The sequence below is a fragment of the Plectropomus leopardus genome, chromosome 7 (assembly GCF_026936395.1).
Source record: "Plectropomus leopardus strain MGB_pleo_1.0 chromosome 7, ASM2693639v1, whole genome shotgun sequence".
Lineage (NCBI taxonomy): Eukaryota > Metazoa > Chordata > Actinopteri > Perciformes > Serranidae > Plectropomus > Plectropomus leopardus.
Window position 1 is genome coordinate 4,629,877 of NC_142182.1, and position 22,129 is coordinate 4,652,005.

At 37.8% G+C, this 22,129-nt stretch overlaps 1 protein-coding gene across 2 annotated transcripts in view; it reads left to right on the top strand.

Moving 5' to 3' along the window:
- kiaa0513 (KIAA0513 ortholog) overlaps positions 1 to 21,442 on the top strand; it is a 34,451-nt gene extending 13,009 nt beyond the window's left edge. Inside the window, exons 3-13 of one of the 2 annotated variants that reach the window (XM_088079705.1) lie at positions 1,695 to 1,794; positions 2,000 to 2,073; positions 3,492 to 3,562; positions 5,958 to 6,165; positions 6,252 to 6,292; positions 6,426 to 6,498; positions 8,117 to 8,194; positions 8,610 to 8,639; positions 12,710 to 12,790; positions 13,780 to 13,874; positions 15,016 to 21,442. In XM_088079705.1, the coding sequence (XP_087935831.1) occupies positions 1,695 to 1,794; positions 2,000 to 2,073; positions 3,492 to 3,562; positions 5,958 to 6,165; positions 6,252 to 6,292; positions 6,426 to 6,498; positions 8,117 to 8,194; positions 8,610 to 8,639; positions 12,710 to 12,790; positions 13,780 to 13,874; positions 15,016 to 15,065 (901 nt within the window). In that variant the 3' untranslated portion in view covers positions 15,066 to 21,442. The remainder of the gene's footprint in view (positions 1 to 1,694; positions 1,795 to 1,999; positions 2,074 to 3,491; positions 3,563 to 5,957; positions 6,166 to 6,251; positions 6,293 to 6,425; positions 6,499 to 8,116; positions 8,195 to 8,609; positions 8,640 to 12,709; positions 12,791 to 13,779; positions 13,875 to 15,015) is intronic. The other variant, XM_042495716.2, reaches the window with a different exon arrangement.
- The last annotated feature ends 687 nt before the right edge of the window (positions 21,443 to 22,129 follow it).

Genomic DNA, 22,129 nt, shown 5'->3' on the forward strand with positions numbered 1-22,129 from the left:
CTCTGCCAGAGAGCCATATGGCCTTGGCTCATAGCAGGTGGTCCACTGACCGCTTTCCTCCAATGCTGTGAGCTCTTTTTTCTCTCAAGAATTTTGCTGTGGTTGAACAAACAGCGTTAGCCAATCACAACGCTGTAGGGTGGGACATTCATGTCCCCTCATTTGCATGATGAGGGGATACAAAGGGAAATGAATACATACTTAAATAAATATTTTAAAAATGAATAAATGCTTTAAAATAAATACAAAAACAAATAAATACAATAATTATGATTTTTTTAATTAATTAAATAAACAAAAGGGATTACTAAATAGGATGTGAATAAAGAGGGGATATTATACAGTGGTAAATAAATATAATATCAACACACATATTGTTGATACAGTGATTTTTTTAATGATGAGTTATTATGTTATGTCGGATTTTTTGCTTTTTTTTCCTGACCGTGTGGTGCCGCCAGTTTCTCCTGCTTTAGGCTGCGACTTCACTTTTATTCAGATCAACTCTGTTTCATGTTTTTCACCCAAAAAAACAAGAAACATTCATCCGCTCAGATTCCTATGACTCACCAGCAGACACCCATGGGGGACAGTGCATGAAAAATGACAAGAAATCAAATGTGAGCAGGGTGAAAAGTTCAGAGTGCACTTTTAAATATCAGGGTGTCTTCGTTTTTTAAATTTCACAGACATTTATTGAACTTTTTCTGGCATTTTTGCTGCAGGCGCGATATTTTCTGACAGTGCTGAGTACTGTAGTCTCTGCAGGCCACTGACCTCTTTGGTCAGCACATTGACACAGTGACCTTTTCTTTAATTTCATCATCCATCTTGTCTAAAAGAATTCACTTCTGACCATGAGAACTCAAAGTCTGCAGTCTCCATGTGATGACCTGTGCCATCTTTACCTTCTTCAGTACAGTTTAGTTATCTTTATGGACCCTGTTAGTCTCTGTCTGTTCTGATGCTGACTGGATTATGCAACCCTAAACCTTTTTATTTCAGTGCAGAGCTTGCCTGACTATTTTCCTGCAATTACACACTTTTTAAAAAAAGGTCCTTGAGCAAACACTCATAAATGTGCATAAAAAAACATCAGGCTGATTGGTCTAGTAGTATGTGAGATTAGCTGCAGACGGACAGACACATACACACATGCATACACTGAATGTGCCCAAACGTAACAAATCTGTCTTTTCATCTGACTCAGCAAAACCTTTTCATGAATGTTAAATTATTCACTTAAGACTTGCCCAAAATGATCATCTTGATGCTTGAATCTGAGCTTTGTTGTATAAAAATAGTTGCACTTCAGCTAGGCATCTTGACATCGCTAAAACAAAATGTATTTAATGTTTCAAATTTTGCATCTTTTTTCTTACATTTTTGTTGATAGCGGGTCTTGTACAGATTTACATGTATTTTGTATTTTTGTGACTCACTGTATATCATTTTAAACTTTATAAACAGCTCCTCAATAGTGATGCATGCTTGAATTTTTCATCGACTGAATGTCCATGTGAAGGTCTGTTAGCCTTGGAGTTCTCAATGGAGTACAGTAATGTAGTAAAATCAGTAGTAAAATCAATCTGATAAATATTTCAGTTTATAAAAACAGCTTCTGTGAGGCGAATGTCTTTCCACAGGGTCTGTAACTCACAGCTGTCATGAGTTTTTGGGCCATGTGTTCACAGGGAGGACTTTGACCAGGAAGAAAAGGCTCGTTTTGGAGAGCTGTGCAGCGGGGAGAACGGCAAAGGCAGGGAGTGGTTTGCCAAATACGTCAGCGCACAGGTGAGTAAGGGGAAATTATGAAATGGTGACTCATCTGATCTGACCTTTAAGGAAAAAAATAACCACGATATTCCACATGCATTCGCAATGGAAACACAAGTTCCTGTTGATCATAAAATAAGTCACACATTCAAGTGAAGAATTACCTGTTTTTTTAAAGGTTTTCCTAACAAGCTTTTAACCTTCTGTCATTCTGTGTTCACAGCGCTGCCACTCTAAATGTGTGAGCGAAGCCACCTTCTACAGACTGGTGCAGTCATTTGCAGTTGTACTGTTTGAGTGAGTCTTTGATTTGATTGTTTTATTTATTTCGAACACAAAAAAGAAATAAAGAAATATTGCACAAAAACAGACCGACAAAAAGCAAAGTAATAATTACAAACAATTAAAAACGGAAAGCAAAAGAAATGTCTAAATACAAAACGACTCACGTGACACATTCGAAAAGGAGTGAGAAGAAGTAAAGGATGACTTTGTTGAGACCAAGAAACTGTAATCTTATTTCACTGTAAGTCAGGGATATTCTGCTTACTTTGCTTTGGGGCCACTTTTGCAAGACAATTCTCGGATTTTAGATTTTTTCTACAATTTTACGTCATTTTTTTGGATTTTAGGATGTTTCTATGACTTAAGGCCATTTCTCAGTTTTAGGTGGTTTCAAGAATTTTAGAACATTTCTCAAAGTTTAGGACATTTCTTGGATTTGAGGACATTTCTCGGACGTTTCTCCTTATTTAGGATGTTTCTAGGATTTGTGCATGTTTCAAGGATTTTTTAGGATTTTAAGGATTTCACCACATTTCTTGGATTTAAGAGCAATTGGGGGATTTTAGGACATTTCTTGGATTTCAGCACATTTCTAGGATTTAAGGACATGTTTAGGATTTTAGGACATTTCTAGAATTTTAGGACATTAGGGGCTTAGCTAGGACCTCTGTTGGGGGTCGTAGGGGTTCCTCCACTGGCACTTTCTCTGATAAGCAAGCACTATTTTGATGCTGTTTTATGCACTCTGGCATCTGATCTATACTAAAATTACAAAAACAAATTCCAATTTAAATCACTTTATTTTTATTGTGGATTATAAAATGGTTTGGGGGCCACCCGGCATTATATCAGGGGCCAGATTAAGCCCACAGGGCGTAAGTTGAGTATCACTGCTGTAACAGATAAGGCTGTTGATCATTTATGAAGTCTGTTTTTTTGGTTTTTTTGGTCAGTACTTCCCATGAAAAGACAATTTATCTCAATACCAAACATAACTCAGACAAGAGGAAGCAGGGCTTGTTATGGGGACTGCTTTCAGCTGTGGATTAATACACATTTGGTGCTTTACTGAGTATTTCTGGCAGCAGGACTGTGTTTGTTGGATAGAGTCAGAATGAATCAAAGTGTGTGTTCATGGCACTGACAGAACTGGCTCACTGTGCAACAGCAAGGCTCACTGATGTGTTTTTAATAGTTTTTGGAGAACAATGAAGCTCTATGGCAAAGAGGAATAAGGTGCATTATGTTTTGGATACACAGACAACTTTAAGAATCAACAGTAGAATCAACTCATTGTGGATTGTGTCTTTTCATGGATTTGCTGACAACTAGAAACATCACCTTCTCGTTTTATGTAGTCAACAAACTCAAGTAAAATACATCAATTCTAGCAGTGAAGTCATCTCTAAAGTAATTGTGTGTGTTTACAGATGTTACCAGATGGATGACTACAGCCCAGCCAAAAACCTCATGACCATGTGCTTCACATACTACTACATTGGTAAGCTCTAAGTCAATCTTTCTCTCGTCTTCACACTCTTCATCTGGCATGTATATGTCTCCTTTGAGTCCATGCTGCTGTTTTAACATAAACACAGCATGTTGTCTGGTTGCACAAAATAAAAGAGCAACCAGAGGTCTGAACTCTTTGAAACCTGGAGCGACATCACTTTGCTTGTGCTGCTTTCAGATGCCTTTCAGAAGCATTTAAACCTTTGAGCCTTGGATAAATTGGTGCCATTTCCTTAAAAATAAAAAAAAAATTTAAAAATTTAAAAAAAACATGGGAAAAAGGCAACGTGCAACTTGGTAAAAAATATTTCACAAGTTGAAAGAAATCAGTAGATTTAGAAAATTATTTTTTAAAAAGATAGGGGAATTGTCAAGGGACAAAAGAAAAAAGCTATGAAAAACTGTATTTATAATTATCATATCTGCATTTTTAAAACTATATTACTGAATTATTGTAAAACATTTCTTAGTAATTTTACAGGTCATTTCTGTTTCTTTTCTTTGTTTGTTTGTTTTTTGTTTTGTTATTTAAACATTTTTCAAAAATAATTTATTTTTTTTACTACTTTATTGCTAGTTTTGGGGTAGTTTATTCTTTTGTTGCTCATTGACTTCCCATGTTTTTAGAATCATCAAGCCAATTTGCTCAGGTTTCAAGTTGCAAAAGAAGAGTTACTGAGCACAAGAGAGCAAGCTCAGGTAAATGTCACTCCTCAGTGCTGATTCAGAGTGTGTCACCACCACAGGTTGCTCCTGTGGTTTCTCTTGCAGCAGCACCGCAGTCACAAGTGCAATGACTTTGTGGAGTTGCATGACTATAGTGTTTGTGTTTATGCAAGCAAGACGCCTTGAGTGATTAGTTTACCACCTTTGCACAGTATGTGCTTCCACATCCGTCTTCAGTCAGGTTTCTATAATTAAGTATTGCACATGAAGTAAACCTGCGGTAAAGGAAACTTTGCAGTGTAGATTGCAACAAATGTCTCCTTATGAACATAAACTGCAAAATATTTCTGATATGAAGGAAGAATAACTGTATGTTTACATTTCTTTGTCTTCAGTGACAAGAACACTATGACACTAAATGATTCATCCGAATCTGATGGACTAATTATTGTTTTTATTTCCAGCTCACTGACTGGCTAAGAAGAAGCTAACTGGTCCATCAATTTTTTCCTAAATGCCACAGTGCAAACACCTGTGAAGTTAACCTCAGAGGCAAAAAGACATGTAGCTGCTGGTTAATGTTGGAAGATGATATCTGTCAACTGTACAGTTTGTACCCTGAACACTTTAGGGCTGTACGAGACTTAGATTTATGTCAGTTAAATCAGATTTGGCTGTTCAATATGACTTTGCTATGGTTCCTTTTTTCCCATATAGAGTTTAAGAGTTTGAACAGGGCTCAGCAGGGCATTCAGTGTGACAGGGACAGTCATGTAATATAATAAATAAGCTAACTGTGCCAGCAATTGATCGGGAATGTGCAAAGACAGTTTTTGAAAATGGTAAATATGCAACACGGTATGATACAATGTGACAAAACTCCATACGATTTGCTAAAAGATGATACAAAAGGATACATCATGACACAACCCCATACGATAAGATATGATACAATACAACATGACACGATACAATATGACACAACAGGATACAATACGACACGACATGATACTATACAATACAGTACGATACAATAAGACTGTATTGCCAGATTACACTGAAATTCATTTTGTGTCGTCAAGCAGCTCAGCTCAAGAAGTTCATACACAAATAAGACCTACAATCATACAAACAGCACATACACATAAAAAACCGCACACACCAACTTACTGCAGTAATCCACAATGATCTTAGAAATAGCAATATAGTGAATACCCCTCTATAGGAAATACCCCTCCATAACAGCAGGCGGCAGTCTGTATTCTGAAAGGAAAACCAAAAGACGGTCTTGACACAAGTTCTCCATTTAGCACATTAACAACACAATCGAAGAAGGAAAGAAGCTTATTTACTTTGCTCCAATAAACAAAAACACAAACCATCTAGAAATGTTTATGCTTAAGAGCTCAGTGGCTAAAGAAAACCAAACTTACCTAATAAAGCAAGTTTGTTATTTTTTTTCACTAGCTTTTTTTATTTTTAAATTTTTTTTTTTCCTAAATCTACTGATTTCTTGCAATTTGTCTAATATTTTTTTTACCAAGTTGCGCATTGCTTTTTGCTCAGGATTCAATGGTTTAAATAATCGTGAAAGGCATCTTAAAGGAGCACAAGAAAAGTGATGATGCTGCAGGTTTTAAGGGGTTTAACAGTGTTTTAATGATCCCATGTACGCATAGATATCCACATTTGGACCTCTCTGTTCTCCCCTTGTTTAGGGAAGTCCCAGCCATCACCCTCAGAGCTGCTGGATCGCGGTGGTCCTCCAGCTGGTCTGGACTCGTACCTCGACAAGGCTAACTTCTGGCTGTCTGGAAAGAAGGACGCCGCTGAGCGCCTCCTCAAAAACACATCTAAAACTGACGTCAAAGGCTTCTTCGGAGGCCTAGAGAGCAAACTGAGGAGCTCAATGGCTCCAAAGACAGAGTGAGCAAACTCATCTCCTCTTTCTTTTCATCAGCACAGTCATACATGGTTTTTATTTCTCACTCTTTTCCGATACTCATTTTCAGGGATGGGGAAAGCCCAGTTGAGACAAAGCCCAAATCACCAGGTATGGTGCACCAAAATCTTATTACAGTGCAGAAAAGCTTTTTTTCTCCTGTTCCACTTTGGTTTTATAAAAATGTAACTGAGACATTGATTGAGGTCTAAAAATGCCTGCCCTGTGTTCTCTTCCATCTCAGTATCTGAGGCGCCGGAGGAAAAGAAAGGAGAGAAGGTGTACCTGTACACCCATCTGAAGCAGCAACCCATTTGGTAAGTTGGGTAAACGGGTCACGTAGAACAGATGCACGAGCTCTCGGCCTCACCGAGCACTGTCTGCAGCTAAATGCTCCTCTGTGCTCTCCAGCTAGTTGCTTTGCTTGTAGTTGAGTGCTCGACAGGTAGCGTACACAGGGTTTTTTAGAGATTCACTGCTGAAAACAGCTTCCATGTCCTCTGGTCTAAAGAGGAAAAGGACTATCTAGATTGTTACCAGTCTAAAGTTCAAAACCAGCATATATGATGGTGTGAGGCTGTGTTAATGCACATGGCACCATGGTTAACTTGAACATGTTTGAAGGCACCATGAATGCTGAAAGGTGCATACCGATTTTGGAGCAACATATGCTGCCATCCAGACGACGTCTTCCTTAGGGACATCCCGGCTTATTCCAGGCAGACAATGCCAAGCCACAAACAGCGTGGCTTCGCAGTAAACAGGCACCAGACTGTTCTGCCTGCAGTCTACACGCTTAAAAAATGTATATCACATTATGACGCACAAAATACAACACCGGAGACCCTGAACACTTGAGCAACTGAAGTCGTATATAAGGCAGAAATAGAAAGATTTTTGCTCTCAAATCTTCAACAATGAATGTCTTCAGTTCCAAAATGCATACTGAGTGTTGTTAAAAGAAAAGGTAACATCACATAGTGCTAAACATGCTGCTGTCCCAACAAGCATTAAATTCATAATGAGTGTATATTTACAAAAACAAGAAGAGTGATCAGTTTTTTAAAAATTAAAAACATTTTACACAGCATCATGCCTTTTTTGGAATTGGAGTACATATTTGTGTGCACTTTTATTAATATAAAAATATTGGTTATAGGTGCTATAACTAGCTTTTACCACCTCCTCACAGCTCCAGAGTGTAAACTCAAGCAGTGAGTAATTATCTGGAAAAGCAGAAATTGTTAAAAACAAGTATATAATGCTGCAGAACTGGTCTGAGAAGTTTTTATGGATATTCTGATACGTTTTGATATGTTTTTTTTTGTTTCTTTTTTGCCAAAATACAACATCACAATTTGATCCCCAGTGTAATTGTTTTCCAGTCTGCTGCTAGCCTTTTTGACTTATTATTATAATTATATTTATATAATATTATATATTATTTGACTAATTAGTGCTGACCCAACCTGTTATCCCAGGTTACAGCTATAGTGTTGAGTTGAGTTTTTGTTTTCCTTTTTTTTTTTAGATTTAGGCGTTTTATGAGAAAAAAAACCCTGCGTAACAGCAAGATATTCTCACTTCTTTAAATAAGGTTGTGTTCCCTCAGATTTACCTTGTTGTTTTTGTGGGGTACCAACCCTCATGTTTGAAACCACTGAAGCAGAGTATGATTTGATGAGATGTTTTAAAAATGACTGGCCACATTAAGCATGTGTCAAGGCATTATGGTATGAATCATATCACAGCTTAACAACCGTGTGCCTTCATGATTTTCCTGGAGAAATCAGATGTGGCAGGTTTAATCACACTGATTATTTCATAATACCAATTTTTGCAATCACTGTCTGTCATTTTTAGCCTCATCCCAAGTGGATTAGTGAATAAGGTCAGGCAGGAAACCTCTAATATGTCATCCGCTCTCTCCGGCAGGCACACACTGAGGTTTTGGAACGCTGCGTTTTTTGATGCCGTCCATTGTGAGAGGAAGAAAAGGTCACCAACCACGAGGTGAGTCGGGATGGGAATCTAGGCACACCAATAAATATATATTAATATAAATATATCACAAATTTTGCATGGACATCGAAAAAAGTATCTTTTAAAACATAAGTGGGTTGTTTTTCTGTTTGTTCTTGTGTCACTTTGTCTGTCCAGGGAAATTTAATTAAAGGTTGGCATACTGATGGCATCAGAAAAGACAAATGTCACAGTGCTGTTCAGTGGAAAACACTTTTCTTCTCTTCTCTTCTCTTCTCTTCTCTTCTCTTCTCTTCTCTTCTCTTCTCTTCTCTTCTCTTCTCTTCTCTTCTCTTCTCTTCTCTTCTCTTCTCTTCTCTCCTCCTCTCCACAAGCTGTTGTTGCTCTCCCTCTTTCCGCATGTTGACTTTAACCCTTTGTCTTCTTGTGCCTTGCTGCCGGGCAGGGGAGCGCAGGATGAAGAGAAAGACGAGAGGTCTGTCCTTCTATTTGTCCACTGCCCTAAAAGTAAACCGGTCAAACTAAGAGAGAAAAAGCAAAGATTAACTGAGGCGGAGAGGAGAAGAAGGGCAGGGGCTTTGCAGTTGTATCATAAATCTTCTAGACGCAGAATCTGGTACCATCATGGAGGTCCAGCGTAGTGCTTGTTTTTGAAATAACGACTAAATGTGAAGGGGACAGAGATCAAGCAAGAAAGAGTTATTGTGGGATTTTGTTTGGTGGAAAGAAAAGCAGCATTTTCTGACAGGGTAGACATTTGGTTGTGTGATAAATTGGAATATTTTGCATATTTTTTGCACTTTCTTTTTGGTTATTTAGTGCTGTATTCAGACTTTACAGTCAGCCTTTTGACTTGTGGCGTACGAGGTACGAGGCGTAGAAGACAGTGACTGTTTGTCATGTGAATATAAAACATTCTAAACAAGTTATTTGTTTTAATAATAATTATATAATAATTCCACTGTCACTGACAATTCAAGAAATTCAAGAATTCTGAAGCCAACATGCCCAGTTTAAAAATAAAAAATAGGCCTTTTGGACTGAAGCTTGTCACTGGGATAATGACAGGCTGGAAAAATGCTTTAACTATAATCAATTAATACATCTAAAAAGTAATATTTAAAAGGGCAATATTTATGTCATTTATTTAGCAAATGTTTTATGAAGGAAATGCATTTTAAATGTTTATTGGGTAAAAGAATATGCACATTGCATTTAGCTGATAAACACTGAATGTAAACATAACCATTTGTTTTCAATAAAACTAAATTGCACCTTTAAATTTAGGAAAGCCATCTTTACATTAAAGCAACCAGAAAATGTAAACTGTAAATTGAGTTGGAAAATAGAATCAAATAGAATCTTAAAATAAATAAAAATACAATTTAGATAGAATATCACATTAAATAAATAATGAATTCATGAATGAATGAAAATAAATAAATAAATAATAAATTGAATTAGAATGTAAAAATGTAATGTAAATAGGACATAAAAATTAAAATGTATTTTTTATATATATTACAATAAAAATATAAATAGATTATGAATAATTGATGTAAAATAGAATATTTAAATACAATTTTATAAGAAATTCAAAATAGAATTTAAAATAAAATTTAATTAAAATATCAAGATAAAATTTCTTTAGAATGTTAAAACAGATAAATAATAAATAGATATTAATAAAAAATATAAATTTTAAAATTCAAAAATTGGTGTATCAGTGCATTATCGGGAAAATTTGATTGGTTAATTTGAAGTTTTTAATAATTGCTCCATCTTTTAATAAATTAGAGTTGCTATTATGTGGTACTGGTGTAGTAATTATTACAGTGGACAGCTACACATAGACTGAGAATCCCATTAAAACAGAAGGAGCATGTGTAGCGGTTGTGAAACGCATTAAAAGCTGAGGGAGTTATTGAGAGAGTCTGTAGATGACAGAAACACAGTGACGACGGGGCGGCTGATGTGAGAGCAGCTTGGTGTTTCGCCCTTTGGTTGAAGGGTCAGGCTCGAGGTCTGGGAGTCGCCTCGGGTATAATTTGCAGTTTGTCAGATGCGCTCCAGTGAACATGGATAATAAAGTCTCCGATGGTAAACCCCCCAGACTGGATGGCAGGAGTCTAATGTGAGACTGTGTTGCGTGTAAATTAAAAGATATAATCTGCTTAATCACAGCAGGCCAATAATGACCACAGCACTAGAATTACAAATTAGATGTGGTTTGCTTGTAATTATTATTGGATTACTGTGTGTGTGTGTGTGTGTGTGTGTGTGTGTGTGATTACTGTGTTTGAATATTTTTTAATTGCACCCTATTTTGTTGTTTAGCTTTATTTTAGCTCTTCACTGTTTTTTTTATATATATATTTTCTGTGGTTTTTTTTATCTTTCTACATTTGTTGGCACGTGGTGATGTGATTCACCTGGATATCCTGTCATGCTGCTGCTGAAATGATTTTGGTGCCTATCTTTGACAAATAAAAGCATCCCACCCACACAGTTAATATCCTGCATGTGTAAAGAGACCTCGTGTGATGTCTGGGATGGTATTTATATCTGGAGACGGAGGCAGCAGATCACTGCAGTCTAAAGGTGTTCTCTGCCTCTTCGCAGCTCGCTGCACGTTCACACCATTAATCTGCTCGCATGTGATGTTTTCTCTCCATCTGCATGTTCTCTCCGCTGTCGCTTCTTTTACCATCTCTGCACGCTTCTATGTTTCCACTGCGGATTGATTGCAGGGATATGCTGGACATGCCAAAATTAGAAACATCCACTTCAAAGCAATTTAACACAGATATGCTGATGTTGGAGTCGTCAGATGTGTTCATATTCATTCCTGCAGCCAAAACCTAACAAATAAATATATTTCAGGTCAGAGATACTCAACTTGCTTTGCTTGGGGGCCACTTTTGCAACCTGACAGGAGGCCAGGGGCCAGTTGCAGCAGCACCATACATGTTTCTAAGATTTTAGGATATATCATGGATTTCAGGATATTTACGATTTTAAGACATTTATCAGACTTTAGGACAATTTCCAGGATTTTAGGACATTTCTAGGACTTTAAGACATTTTTAGGATTTTAGCATGTTTGTAGGGTTTTTGTAAGATTCTAGGATTTTAGGACATTTCTTGGATTTTAGCACATTTCTGAGGATTTTAGGACAATGGGGTCTTAGCTAGGTCCTCTGTTGGGGGGTGCAGGGGATCCTTCAATGGCACTTTTTTTTAAATATAAAAAAGCTCTATTTTGATGCTGTTATTATGCACTCTGGCACCTTATGTATACTAAAAGTACAAAGAAAATCCTCAGTGTGAATCATATTATTTTATTGTGAATTAGACATTATTTGGGGGCCATTAGGCATCCTAATGGGGGGCCAGATTTGGCCCACGATCAATAGCTGGAGTATCGCTGATATGTGGTGTTATGTTAAGGTATTCACTGAGGATACATAGTCGAGTAAACAGCACTACAGGCAAGAAGAAAAAATTTGCGTAATTGATTTTGGGGTGAACTGTCCCTTTAATATGAAATAAGCCTGGAGGCTGTATGACCAAATTTCACATTCAGAACCCCTTTATGGGGCATTTTAGTTCTGCAAAAAGCAATATTTGATCACAGAGTGACCTCAGGCATGCATCAAACATGATATACTGATTATATACTTCTATAGATGTATTGGTTTGGAGAGTTTTAACTTTGAAGCAGAAAAAGAGTAATAGATATTTATTTTAAAGGTAAAACAAACAAACAGAAATAAGATTTTAAAAAATTAAACAAAATGGCAATAACAAAAATGGATGACAACATAAAAAAGATGCTCAATGAATATATTCCAAGTAGCAACATAAAATTTCAGCTTTCATGTTTGAAAAGGAGTAGGAGGAAGTATAAACTAACACAGGTTATAACTGTCATCTTACTTTATGATTTCATGAATATGTTTTGTAGCATTGTGCTAATGTTCAGGACAGCAGAGGCTCAGTCACATTGTACCTGTCATCAGTGATTCATGGCAAAAATAAAAATAGTAAAGTAGCGTATAGCAGCATACTCTCTTTTTTGGACGAACCTCATGACCTCACTGGTGAGTTCAGGCGTGGAAACATTTTTTAGGTTTTTTTTTTTTACAGTGAAACACAGCTGCTTCTCATCTGTTTGGTAATAATGATGATTCTTTGTGAATTAATCATTTGCTGTTTTATTCTTTTGCTGATGGCTGGATAATGTTTTTTTATGTTATATGTGTATCTCTCTTTTTGCATCCCATTACAAAATGAACAGTTACAGGGATGGATGTCAAGGATTATTTTAGGCGGATAATGGAGTACTAACGGCATTAAAAATCCCATTGTCCATCAGTTTAAGGATTTATGTGAAACCGGTGCTGTCTGTGGTGTTGCTGCAAAATGTCAGCATAACATCGACAGGTGGCATTTTTTGACACCCACCCCTGGCCTGTTTCTGTAGAGACGCTGAAGGTCAAGTGGAGACTTTTAAGCCTGACTCCCTCTGTCTCTGTGCTGCAGGGAGAAGTGGTGTCATATGACCCAGGAGGAAAGGGACGACAGCTCCAAAATCGATGAGAACATCGCCTTCGGCCAGCTCGGGTGAGGAAGCTGCCACAGTGTTTTCTACCAGCCAATAAAAATAAATGAGGCACATAGAGAGCTGAGAAGAGATTCAGCAGGCTGCTTAGAGAGGCCTCCTAGTGGCAAAGCAAGGAATACTATCGAATATTTAATGTACTAATCTTTGAAATCTAAGCAAAAAAAGATGGTGATGAGCTTTTATTCTGTTGTTTTTGTTTGTGCATTTGCTATTAGTGTTTTTTCATTGAATTCTTATACTGCTCTATAAAATAAATACATAGATGTTAAAAGTAAAGCAGAAGACAGTAGGTGTTTAACTCTGAAAAAATGGCAAAAAAAAAGCAAGATGTTAGTTTAAAAAAACAGTTACAAGAAAATTACATGAATATAAGGACAAAGGAATACAGGAAAATGTAAAGAAAAATGACCTGAAGGACTTTTTTTTTTAATTATTGTTTTCTGAACATCATTGTTTTTTGGACATTTTAATAAAAAAAAAAAAAAAAATCAAACAATCTATCTTGGCTAATTTTATGATCATATCCTTGTCAACTCTAACTTTTTTTTTTGCGATTTATGGGATGTTTCATGCCAAGTTGTTCATTGTGTTTTCCCTGTGTTTTTGAGATAAATCAAACCAATTTCTCAGGTTTCAAAGGTCAAAAAGATTGTAAAAGGTTTCTGAGTGCAGCACAAGAAAACTGATCCTGGTATTAAAGCGTTAAGTAACTACATGTCTGTGTGTCTCATGGACTACAGATAATATCAGCTCTAATACAACTATATTAGCTGTCCTTGTGTTGATAAATCATAAACATATAGCTTGACCATGACACAGAATATAAGCCATAAAGTCACTAAGTATCATATTAAATCTCAGAAAAGCACTGAGATTAATTTATTATCTGAGAACACACTGCGTGTCTCTCATGTTTCTTTGTTGATGTAAACACTGAACAGTAATTTCTGTTTGGACTGACATAAGTTTGGTTGTATTTGTTTCTCAGGACATTCACTCATAACATGCTGGCGTTTGGGCTCAGTAAGAAGCTCTGCAACGACTTCCTGAAGAAGCAGGCGGTCATCGGGAACCTGAATGAAGGTAAATTATTAAAGCAAAAATTCATCCTGCAAACACTTGACCAGTCTTTGTTCTCTGTCTATTTACTTAGCATTTTTAGATGAAAAGCTTTGTGTCTTTATGTATAAAGGAGACAAGAAATTCTTAAATTGTTCCAGTATTGAGCAAGCCTCGGCCACAGTGCTGCATTGTCAGTTAAGGTCCATAATAATGCTTGTTTTTGTCACTAGGTGGGTTTCCATTAACACTCATATTGTACAAATTTAAATTGTGAATATAAAATATGCCTAATGGAAACACGTCACTTAAAAAAAACTCCCATTTATTGCAAAAAAAAGTGTTTACACTTGCATGAGATGGTATTTAAGGTGATTCAAAAAACCATATTTCCCAAAACTGCAATAGAAACACTTTTTTGGCTTTTATAGGATGCATGATGCCATGGCTGTGTGCTTGTCAGTAGGAACTGGCTCCTTCATGATGCAGCAGACGCTGCAAGAGGTGTTATTGCATTGCATAACTCTTCAAAAGTTGAGCAAATCATCCGGAAATTTTGAATTCACAATTCCTCTATAAAATCCATCTCCTCCCAGAAGTCCCTCATACGTGGCCACTCCCACATATGAGGGGCTTGCCTTTCCATTAACGCTCGCATAATACGCCTACGTCGCCTTCGATTGGAAATAACGAGTAATAACTAGTGTGGCAGCTGCAACAGAAATAAACCTTGTAATGTTTTGAACATCCATCAACATGCTTCTTAGTGTTATCGCAAGAGAAGTCGCATAAAGCTAATATTAATAATCACTCAATGGAAACGCAGGATTATCGACATTTTGAAAATATCGCTTAAGTGTTGCACAGATTTGTAATGGAAACCCGCCTAGTGTCTCTCCTGTACCTTAAACAACAGGTCTCCCATCACAGCACTGTTATAATGCAGGTCCTCTTTCAGTTTGAAACTCTGAATTCATACTTAGTAATGCTGCCAAAAACTATCCCATGATGCCTCAGCTGTCTTATGTGACCATTACCTTGCACATTACATCTCTGATACTGATACTGAGAGCTGATCACAATGCATCCAGATACAAAATGAATGGGAAAATGGGTCTTAGTTCTGTTACACAAATACAGCCCTTAATGTTTTATCCCTTTTCAGAACAGTACAAGTTGCTGACCGACCACATAGAGAAAATGGCGGCAGAGTGAGTCTGAGGACGACAGGCTGCATTCAAAGTCTCCACACAAAAGAACTCACAGTGCACACAAACACACACACACACGTCAGCGATTTATTTGCAACTCAGTGTCGCAATGAACAACTCCCCGTCTGACTGTTGTTGCGTTTGTGTGCTGCTCCGCTGAAAAACGATATAACTTACCGTCCTGAACTCTGCCATAGTTGTAGCAAAATCCTGTTTATCCAACCTGGTAGTGCTCCTGTGCACGCCGTCCTGTATCAGCAATAATACAACATCATCTGCATACTTAAATATGTATAACGCCTCTGTCTGTGACCTGCTTGACAAAAACTAGAAGCGTAAAGTGAAACCATCCAGTATCAAACCTAAATAGCCTCGGTGTGGTGTCAGACACTCTGGATTAATACATTATACACATGATGTGTGAATTATATACCCTTGATGCTGTTTTATTCTGTGTTTCCTTGGTAACCACATTTATTACATGTTGGCGTAGCACATCTAACAGCATCTGGAGAAGCACTGTACTAAGTATCACCCCGCCTTGTTACTCATTACATAACTGTCTACAGTCAGCTCAAACCACACTGCGGTATAATAGTATATGGCAATAATAACTCATAGTGTTTCAGTATGCTCTCAATCACAGGGCGCTTGAGTTAAAAGGACATTTCACTCTGAAATCAAAACTACATATTTTTACTCTTACCTGTAGTGCTCTTTATCAGTCTAGATTGTTTTGGTGTGAGATGTGTCCCTTCTCCCCAATTTAATGGATCTAGATGCCACTCAGTTTGTGGTGCTCAAAGTGCCAAAAAATAAGAACTGATAATAATAAATAATTAAAATAATCAACAGCAATGTCTCTTCCCAGAAATCACGATACTCAAAAAATCCACTGACCTTATTGTAAGTAGTTTCATGTGGGAACTATTTTCTTTCTGCCAAGCTAAACTGTATCACAGCGCAGAAGGAAACGTGCATCTACTCACAGATGAGAGGCTCGTGCTTCTGGCAGCACAAGATGTAAACATTAATGGCGTCCTCCTAAACTTATCTGCAACGTCAGCTAGCTCAGCCGTGTTAGGTAGCAGCAGTAGCTTCCTTCTGCTCGATGATTCGGCCTATAGCTTTGTCCCGAACCTGATAAGGCCTGACCTGACCCGCTGAGTTTGGCCTGGGCCAGTCTGTAATTTCTCATTATTGCCTCAGGCCTAAATCGGGCAGCGTTCTTGCCAATTTAGCTGTTTTTATTGTTGTTTTAATGAAACTGGAAGTTCTCATGTGTTCATGGCAGGAGTTTTAATGGACTGAATCAAGAGGGAAAGAGAGAGAAGGCGGCTGCAAGGCTGCTTGGATGTATGGCAGTGTTTACCTCGGCCTCTCCAGAAGTGGGAGAGATTAGTGTAACATGCAGCCAAAAGCGGTGATTATCACCTGCACACCACATCGTTTCTGGAAAGAGACATTGCTGTTGAATTTTTTAAATGTATTTTTTGGTGCTTTGAGCGCCACAAGCGGAGTGCCATCTAGTTCCATTATATTGGAAAGAAGACAGACATCTTTACGTCCGATATCTCCGACACTCTGCAACTCAAACCACAACAAGCTAGACTGATAAACAGATCTACATGTACGAGTAAAATATGTATCTGTGATTTTGGGGGTGAACTGCCACTTTCAGATACTCATCTGTGCTTTCTGTAACGCTGTAGTATCCTTTTTGGAAATACAAACACAAGCTACAACTTTGACATGTGTAACATATAATCTTATTAATAGCATTTAAAGAAGTAGAACCAATGCCTTTACTTCAAGAAATAGTTCATAATTTTAAGAAATACGCTTATTTGCTTTTTTGCAGAGATAAACTGGAAGATTTATACCAATCTCATGTCTGTATGCTATGAAGCAATAGAAAATTAGCTTAGCTTAGCATAAAGCCTGGAAACGGGGAAACTGCTTAACTGGCTCAGTCCAAAAAGAAACAAAATCCATCCACCGTTAGCTTTTTTTCAAATGATTTTTTCAAAGATTTATTTGCACAAAAAAAATGCCAGAAAAATAACCAAAGAAGACAAGGTTGTGCAGGTAAGAAAAAGAAATCGCTAGGGCCTTATAAGCTTATCACCTCAATAAGAATAATAAATACAAATGTCATGTAATCAAGAAAAGTAAACAAACAGGTAAACAAAGTCAGTAAGCAAACATGAAGTATGCATGTAACAAAAATAAAATCAAATTAAATTAAATTAAATTAAATTAAATTAAATTAACCTCTGTCTTAATTATTGAGCTTTGGAGGTGCTGATAGGTGGACATTACATCTTTGGACAGGTAAACTGTCTCCCCTGTCTGCAGTCTTTATGCTAAGCTTGTATAAATCTTCTTGTTTTCTCCAAAAAAGCAGCAGAGTCTTCCTTCAGATTACTTCCTCAGAGGAATCATGTATTTCTATCCATTTTTTTTACTCTGCCACACATTTACAATCTAGTGGCATTAATTTAATGTTGGTTTTTTTAATTAAAACCTTGATTGCACCCTTGGGAACATTAGAGACTCCTTATATATCCAAAGTGCCTTCCATGGAAGTCTTTATTTTCTGATGCACCCCTCAATTGCCCGACCAAACACTAATGCAGAGCCTGCAATGATCACTCTATTACTCATTCCCTGCTGGATAAAAACAAAAATCTTCTGCATGCAAACAAAAAAACATTGTATTGCTATGTGTTTTTTCAGTGTAAGTAATAGTTTCTTTTCATATGGCTGAGCTGTAACGCCGGATGCAGCATGTGGCCTGGATCAAAGACGGGCCAGGTATCTATCTGTGTATCTATCTAGCATGTGCAAACAGCGTTGAGTTAATGTGAAACGAGTGAACTGTGAAGTGACTAATTGTATTACTTCATCCTACCACTGCGGGGCAGCATTGTGTCTTCATTTAGAGCTCAATGAGAGATCCCTGAATTCAAGAAATCCTTCCGAGCTCTCGTCTCAAGAATGTACATCAATCAGCCAAATATTAAAAACAACTGACAGGGGAAGTGAATAACATTGATCATCTCATATAAATTTAATGTTCTGCTGGGAAATTTTGGGTCCTGGCATTCATGCGGCTGCTCCACCGTTGCAAATCATGTACCACCCTCAAGGCAATGACTCACCATGATAGCAGCCCCATGATTCACCCAAAAAACTGCTCAGGAATGACCCCAGGAGGGTGACAAAAAGCTCAAGGCGTCAACCTGGCCTTTACCTCACCAAGATCCCAATCTGATCGAGCATTTATGGGGTGTGCCGGTACTTCATCGATGATCCCAATCAGCGGTGGGGCCTCCTTGGATTGGACTTGGCTCTGACATGTTGAAGCATGAATGCAGGGCCTCTGGGGGTCTCCGGTGGTGTCTGGCAGCAGATCCTCTTACTCCAGTTGGTTTTAATTTGGGGCACCAACGCATCCCACAGATGCTCGATCAGATAGTAAATCCATCACTTTCTCATCCCAACACGTCACATGGTGCCACTCTGTCAGTGACCTTCTGCGTCTACTCATGACGTTTTAGGTATCCGTCTGCGTCAGCTGATTATGCACCAGGATGCCGTTATCGTGATGTCAACAAATGCACATCTATTGGGATGAAGCAGTATAGTCCTGGTGAAGCAGTACGCCAGTGGTTCTGTCCGAACACGTTCTCTTCTGATGCTGTCCAGCCGCATTCCAGGTGGACGCAAAAGGTGGTTTTTGGCGGCACGCTCGTGCGTCGAAAGCACTGACAGAGCAGACAGAGCAGGCTGGTATATCTGGGGAATTTGGAGGCTAGGTGGACGCCTTAAGCACTTTTTGCTGTGTGATGTGGTGTGTTGTATTGCTTGGAGGCTGCAGTGTTGTTTAGGTGGTTTGTGCGCATCAGGTGGCATCCACCGTGAACACCAGGGTCCGAGGTTTCCCAGCAGAATATTGTAATGCAACAAGATAATCAATATTTTTCACCTCACCTGTCAGCAGTTTTATTGTTGTGGCTGATCGCTGTATCAATGTGGGCTTTTTAAATAACAGAATATGGTAATCCACATGTGAGTAACAGGATGATTGCACTGTCCGGCAGGTTCAATCCCATTTCAGATTGATAATCTGTTCTAATCTATTGTGTCGATGAAGTAATTTTGTAAATACTGTAGATATTTCTCTATATGTTGTAAGATTTGATCACGTGCTGCTGTTTGTGAATTGTGTCTTTAAATTTAAATGTATAAACAGTAGACGTAATCGTGCATTGTGACCATCGTGTCCATGAGGAACATAAATGTCGAACTGTAGTTATGACCCTGAAGTGCCCCCGTACATCCAACCTCAGTTTGACGTGCCCACTTAAAGTATTTGCATATAGTGTAGTGCAATAATCTCAAATGTAAATCATTCCTTCGCAGCTGAGTGACATGCAGTATAATTATACAAATCATATGGAAAAAGCCTTGCAAAGCTCTTTTAGCTTTACACTGTTTTAAATTAACTCTTTTGATTCTCTCAGGTGTCCCTTTGCATGTGCTCAGAGTCCATTTCTAAACGTTTGAAACATCGTTAGACTGTGTGCGCGATCCTTCTTTCCCTTTTGTGTTTTTCCCGATGTGACCTTTGACTGTGTCGCCGCACTGTTTACCCTTCTGACTTGGTTGGAGTGTTGATATTGTATATTGTTAGCTCAGCATGAGCCATTTGCACTACATTTAGTCTCAACATCTCTTCTCAGTATCTTCTGAATAACGTTACATTGATGCCTTTTCTCTTTGTTCTGCATGAACAGTGCACGCTCTCTCTCTCTCTCTCATATCTGTTGTTAAATGTTGATGGTAGTTTGTCTTTAGTAGCCTGGATGTAAAAACTTTTCTGAATCTCCAGTGTGTAGGATTTATTTAGGCTATATTAAGCCTTTTATATCTACATAGAAAGCAGATCGTCCTTCATGTGGTTTCTTTTTTAGCTCCAGTGTTTCCAACAGAATTAAAATCTAAAGCTGCTTTTACACAAAGATCACGCTGCAGCGAGGTCCCTTCTTTATGCCTTCAAAATAACAAACGACAGCGGCATCACTCCCAACAGCGTGTGATTATAAACCACATTTTGGCATCCTGCAATTAAAAAAATCTGCTTTATCCTCTTGTAAAGTTGTTACAAATTACAGCTAAGTGAAGATCCAAAACATTTTTACAGGTGCCGGATCAAAAAATCAAACTAAGGCAGGAATTAGACAGGAGATCCTCACACTGTATTTAAAGCTCTTAGTAATCTTTTATCGTGCAAAATTATGATCTAACAGAGATCTTCGTCAGGCAGTTTCAAATCATCATCACAAGGCAGAGCAAGCAGTATAAAGACACAAACACATTCGTCTCTCAGGTGATTGTGATCTGCTTGATTGAGCGTAAGTCCTCTCTCAATTTTCGCTCTCTGACTCTCCCACATCGAGGACAGAGCATGTCTCCATGAAACGAAACCAAAAATGAAAAATACAATACTATTCAAGGATGTACTGAATACAACACATAAAAGTAACATCAAATATATATAACATATCGTTAAAAAAATACAATAAAAACACTAATCATAAAAACTATTTAGAAAAAATAAATTTAAAAAATAGAAAACCAAAATAAATTACTCTCTCAAAAAGGCTTTAGAGCAGTCAACTTCGGTCCCTGTGCAGGATCTGGACCCCAGTCAGTATCTGAATGCCCCCACAACAATTTTCCAATTCACAGTAGAAATAAAGAGATTCACACATTTTTGTACTTTTAAGGTGCCCAAAGTGCATCAAACAACATCAAAATAGAGCTTGTTTATCAAAAACGTGCCGCTGAAGGATCCATCACACCCCCTGATAGAGGTCCTAGCTAAGCCCCTAATGTAAATGCCTCACATGTGAGAGTGTCGGAGAGTGATAGTGAACTCTGCTCTGACTGGCTTGCTTAATTGATCCAATCTGAGAGTGAATTGACTTTCACGCATTTGTAATGAGACAGTGACACCAAATGTTGCCATGGTAGCGGCTGAAAGCATTTGGAAATCAAGGGTTAACTGTTACGTCACACGCACACTTGAGCCTATAACGTTAGCTAGCATGGAGACTGAGATCTACTGGGAACACTGGTTAATATTCATATTTATCAATGTCATTACTACAAAGCTGACTGACTAAACTCCTGCTCCTGTGTTACCTGCTGTACGAGTGTCTGAACATGTTTCTGAACACGTGTCGAACACGTGTCGAACACGCGTCGAACACGGATGTTAGCTATTTTATTGTGCTATGCTCACATTTGCCTGGACATGTCATGCTGTTGATTCAAGTCGCTGATAGTATAATAAATGTATTTTTCATGTCACTTTTTGTGAACTCTTCTTGGATCTGTGTGACGTGATTGTTTAAGCGTGTGTCGAGATTAACCCTTTGATGCCTGGATTGACGTCACTTTTCTTGTGCTGCGTTCAGGCTGCCTTTCGCAAGTATTTAAACATTTCCACACAAAAACGTGGGAAAAATGGCAATGGACATAATGTGGCAAGAAATGTCCTGCAAATTGCAAAAAAAAAATTTGATTTAGAAAATACAAAATACATATTAAATTATCATAGCTTATTAATTTTTTTCTTTTTTTATCCTTAATTCTTGCTCATTTCTGTGTTATTTTTATCTTAAGTTGCTCAGTGCCTTCCTTCCCATGTTTTTGAAAGACATCAAGCCAATTTGTTCAAGTTTCAAAGGGTTAAGGCTAATAATATATATGGCTGAAGCACATTTTGTGATTTGTTGCACATTTTTCCCAGTGAAAGACTCAAAAAAGCTAAATAAAAAGCAAGACTGCTATAATACTAATTGTAAAGCAATAAAATGTTATTGACCTTTGGGAAAATATTGTTGCGGTAATAAAAATGATATAAATTCAGACTGAAAAAGAGAATAACCTTTAAAAAAGACTGCACACTCAGGTATTTTTCTTTGTGTATGTATGTGAGAGCTTGTATATGTCTGAGTCGATTCGGGCACGGTGTTGATTGGGACCCTCTGTGGC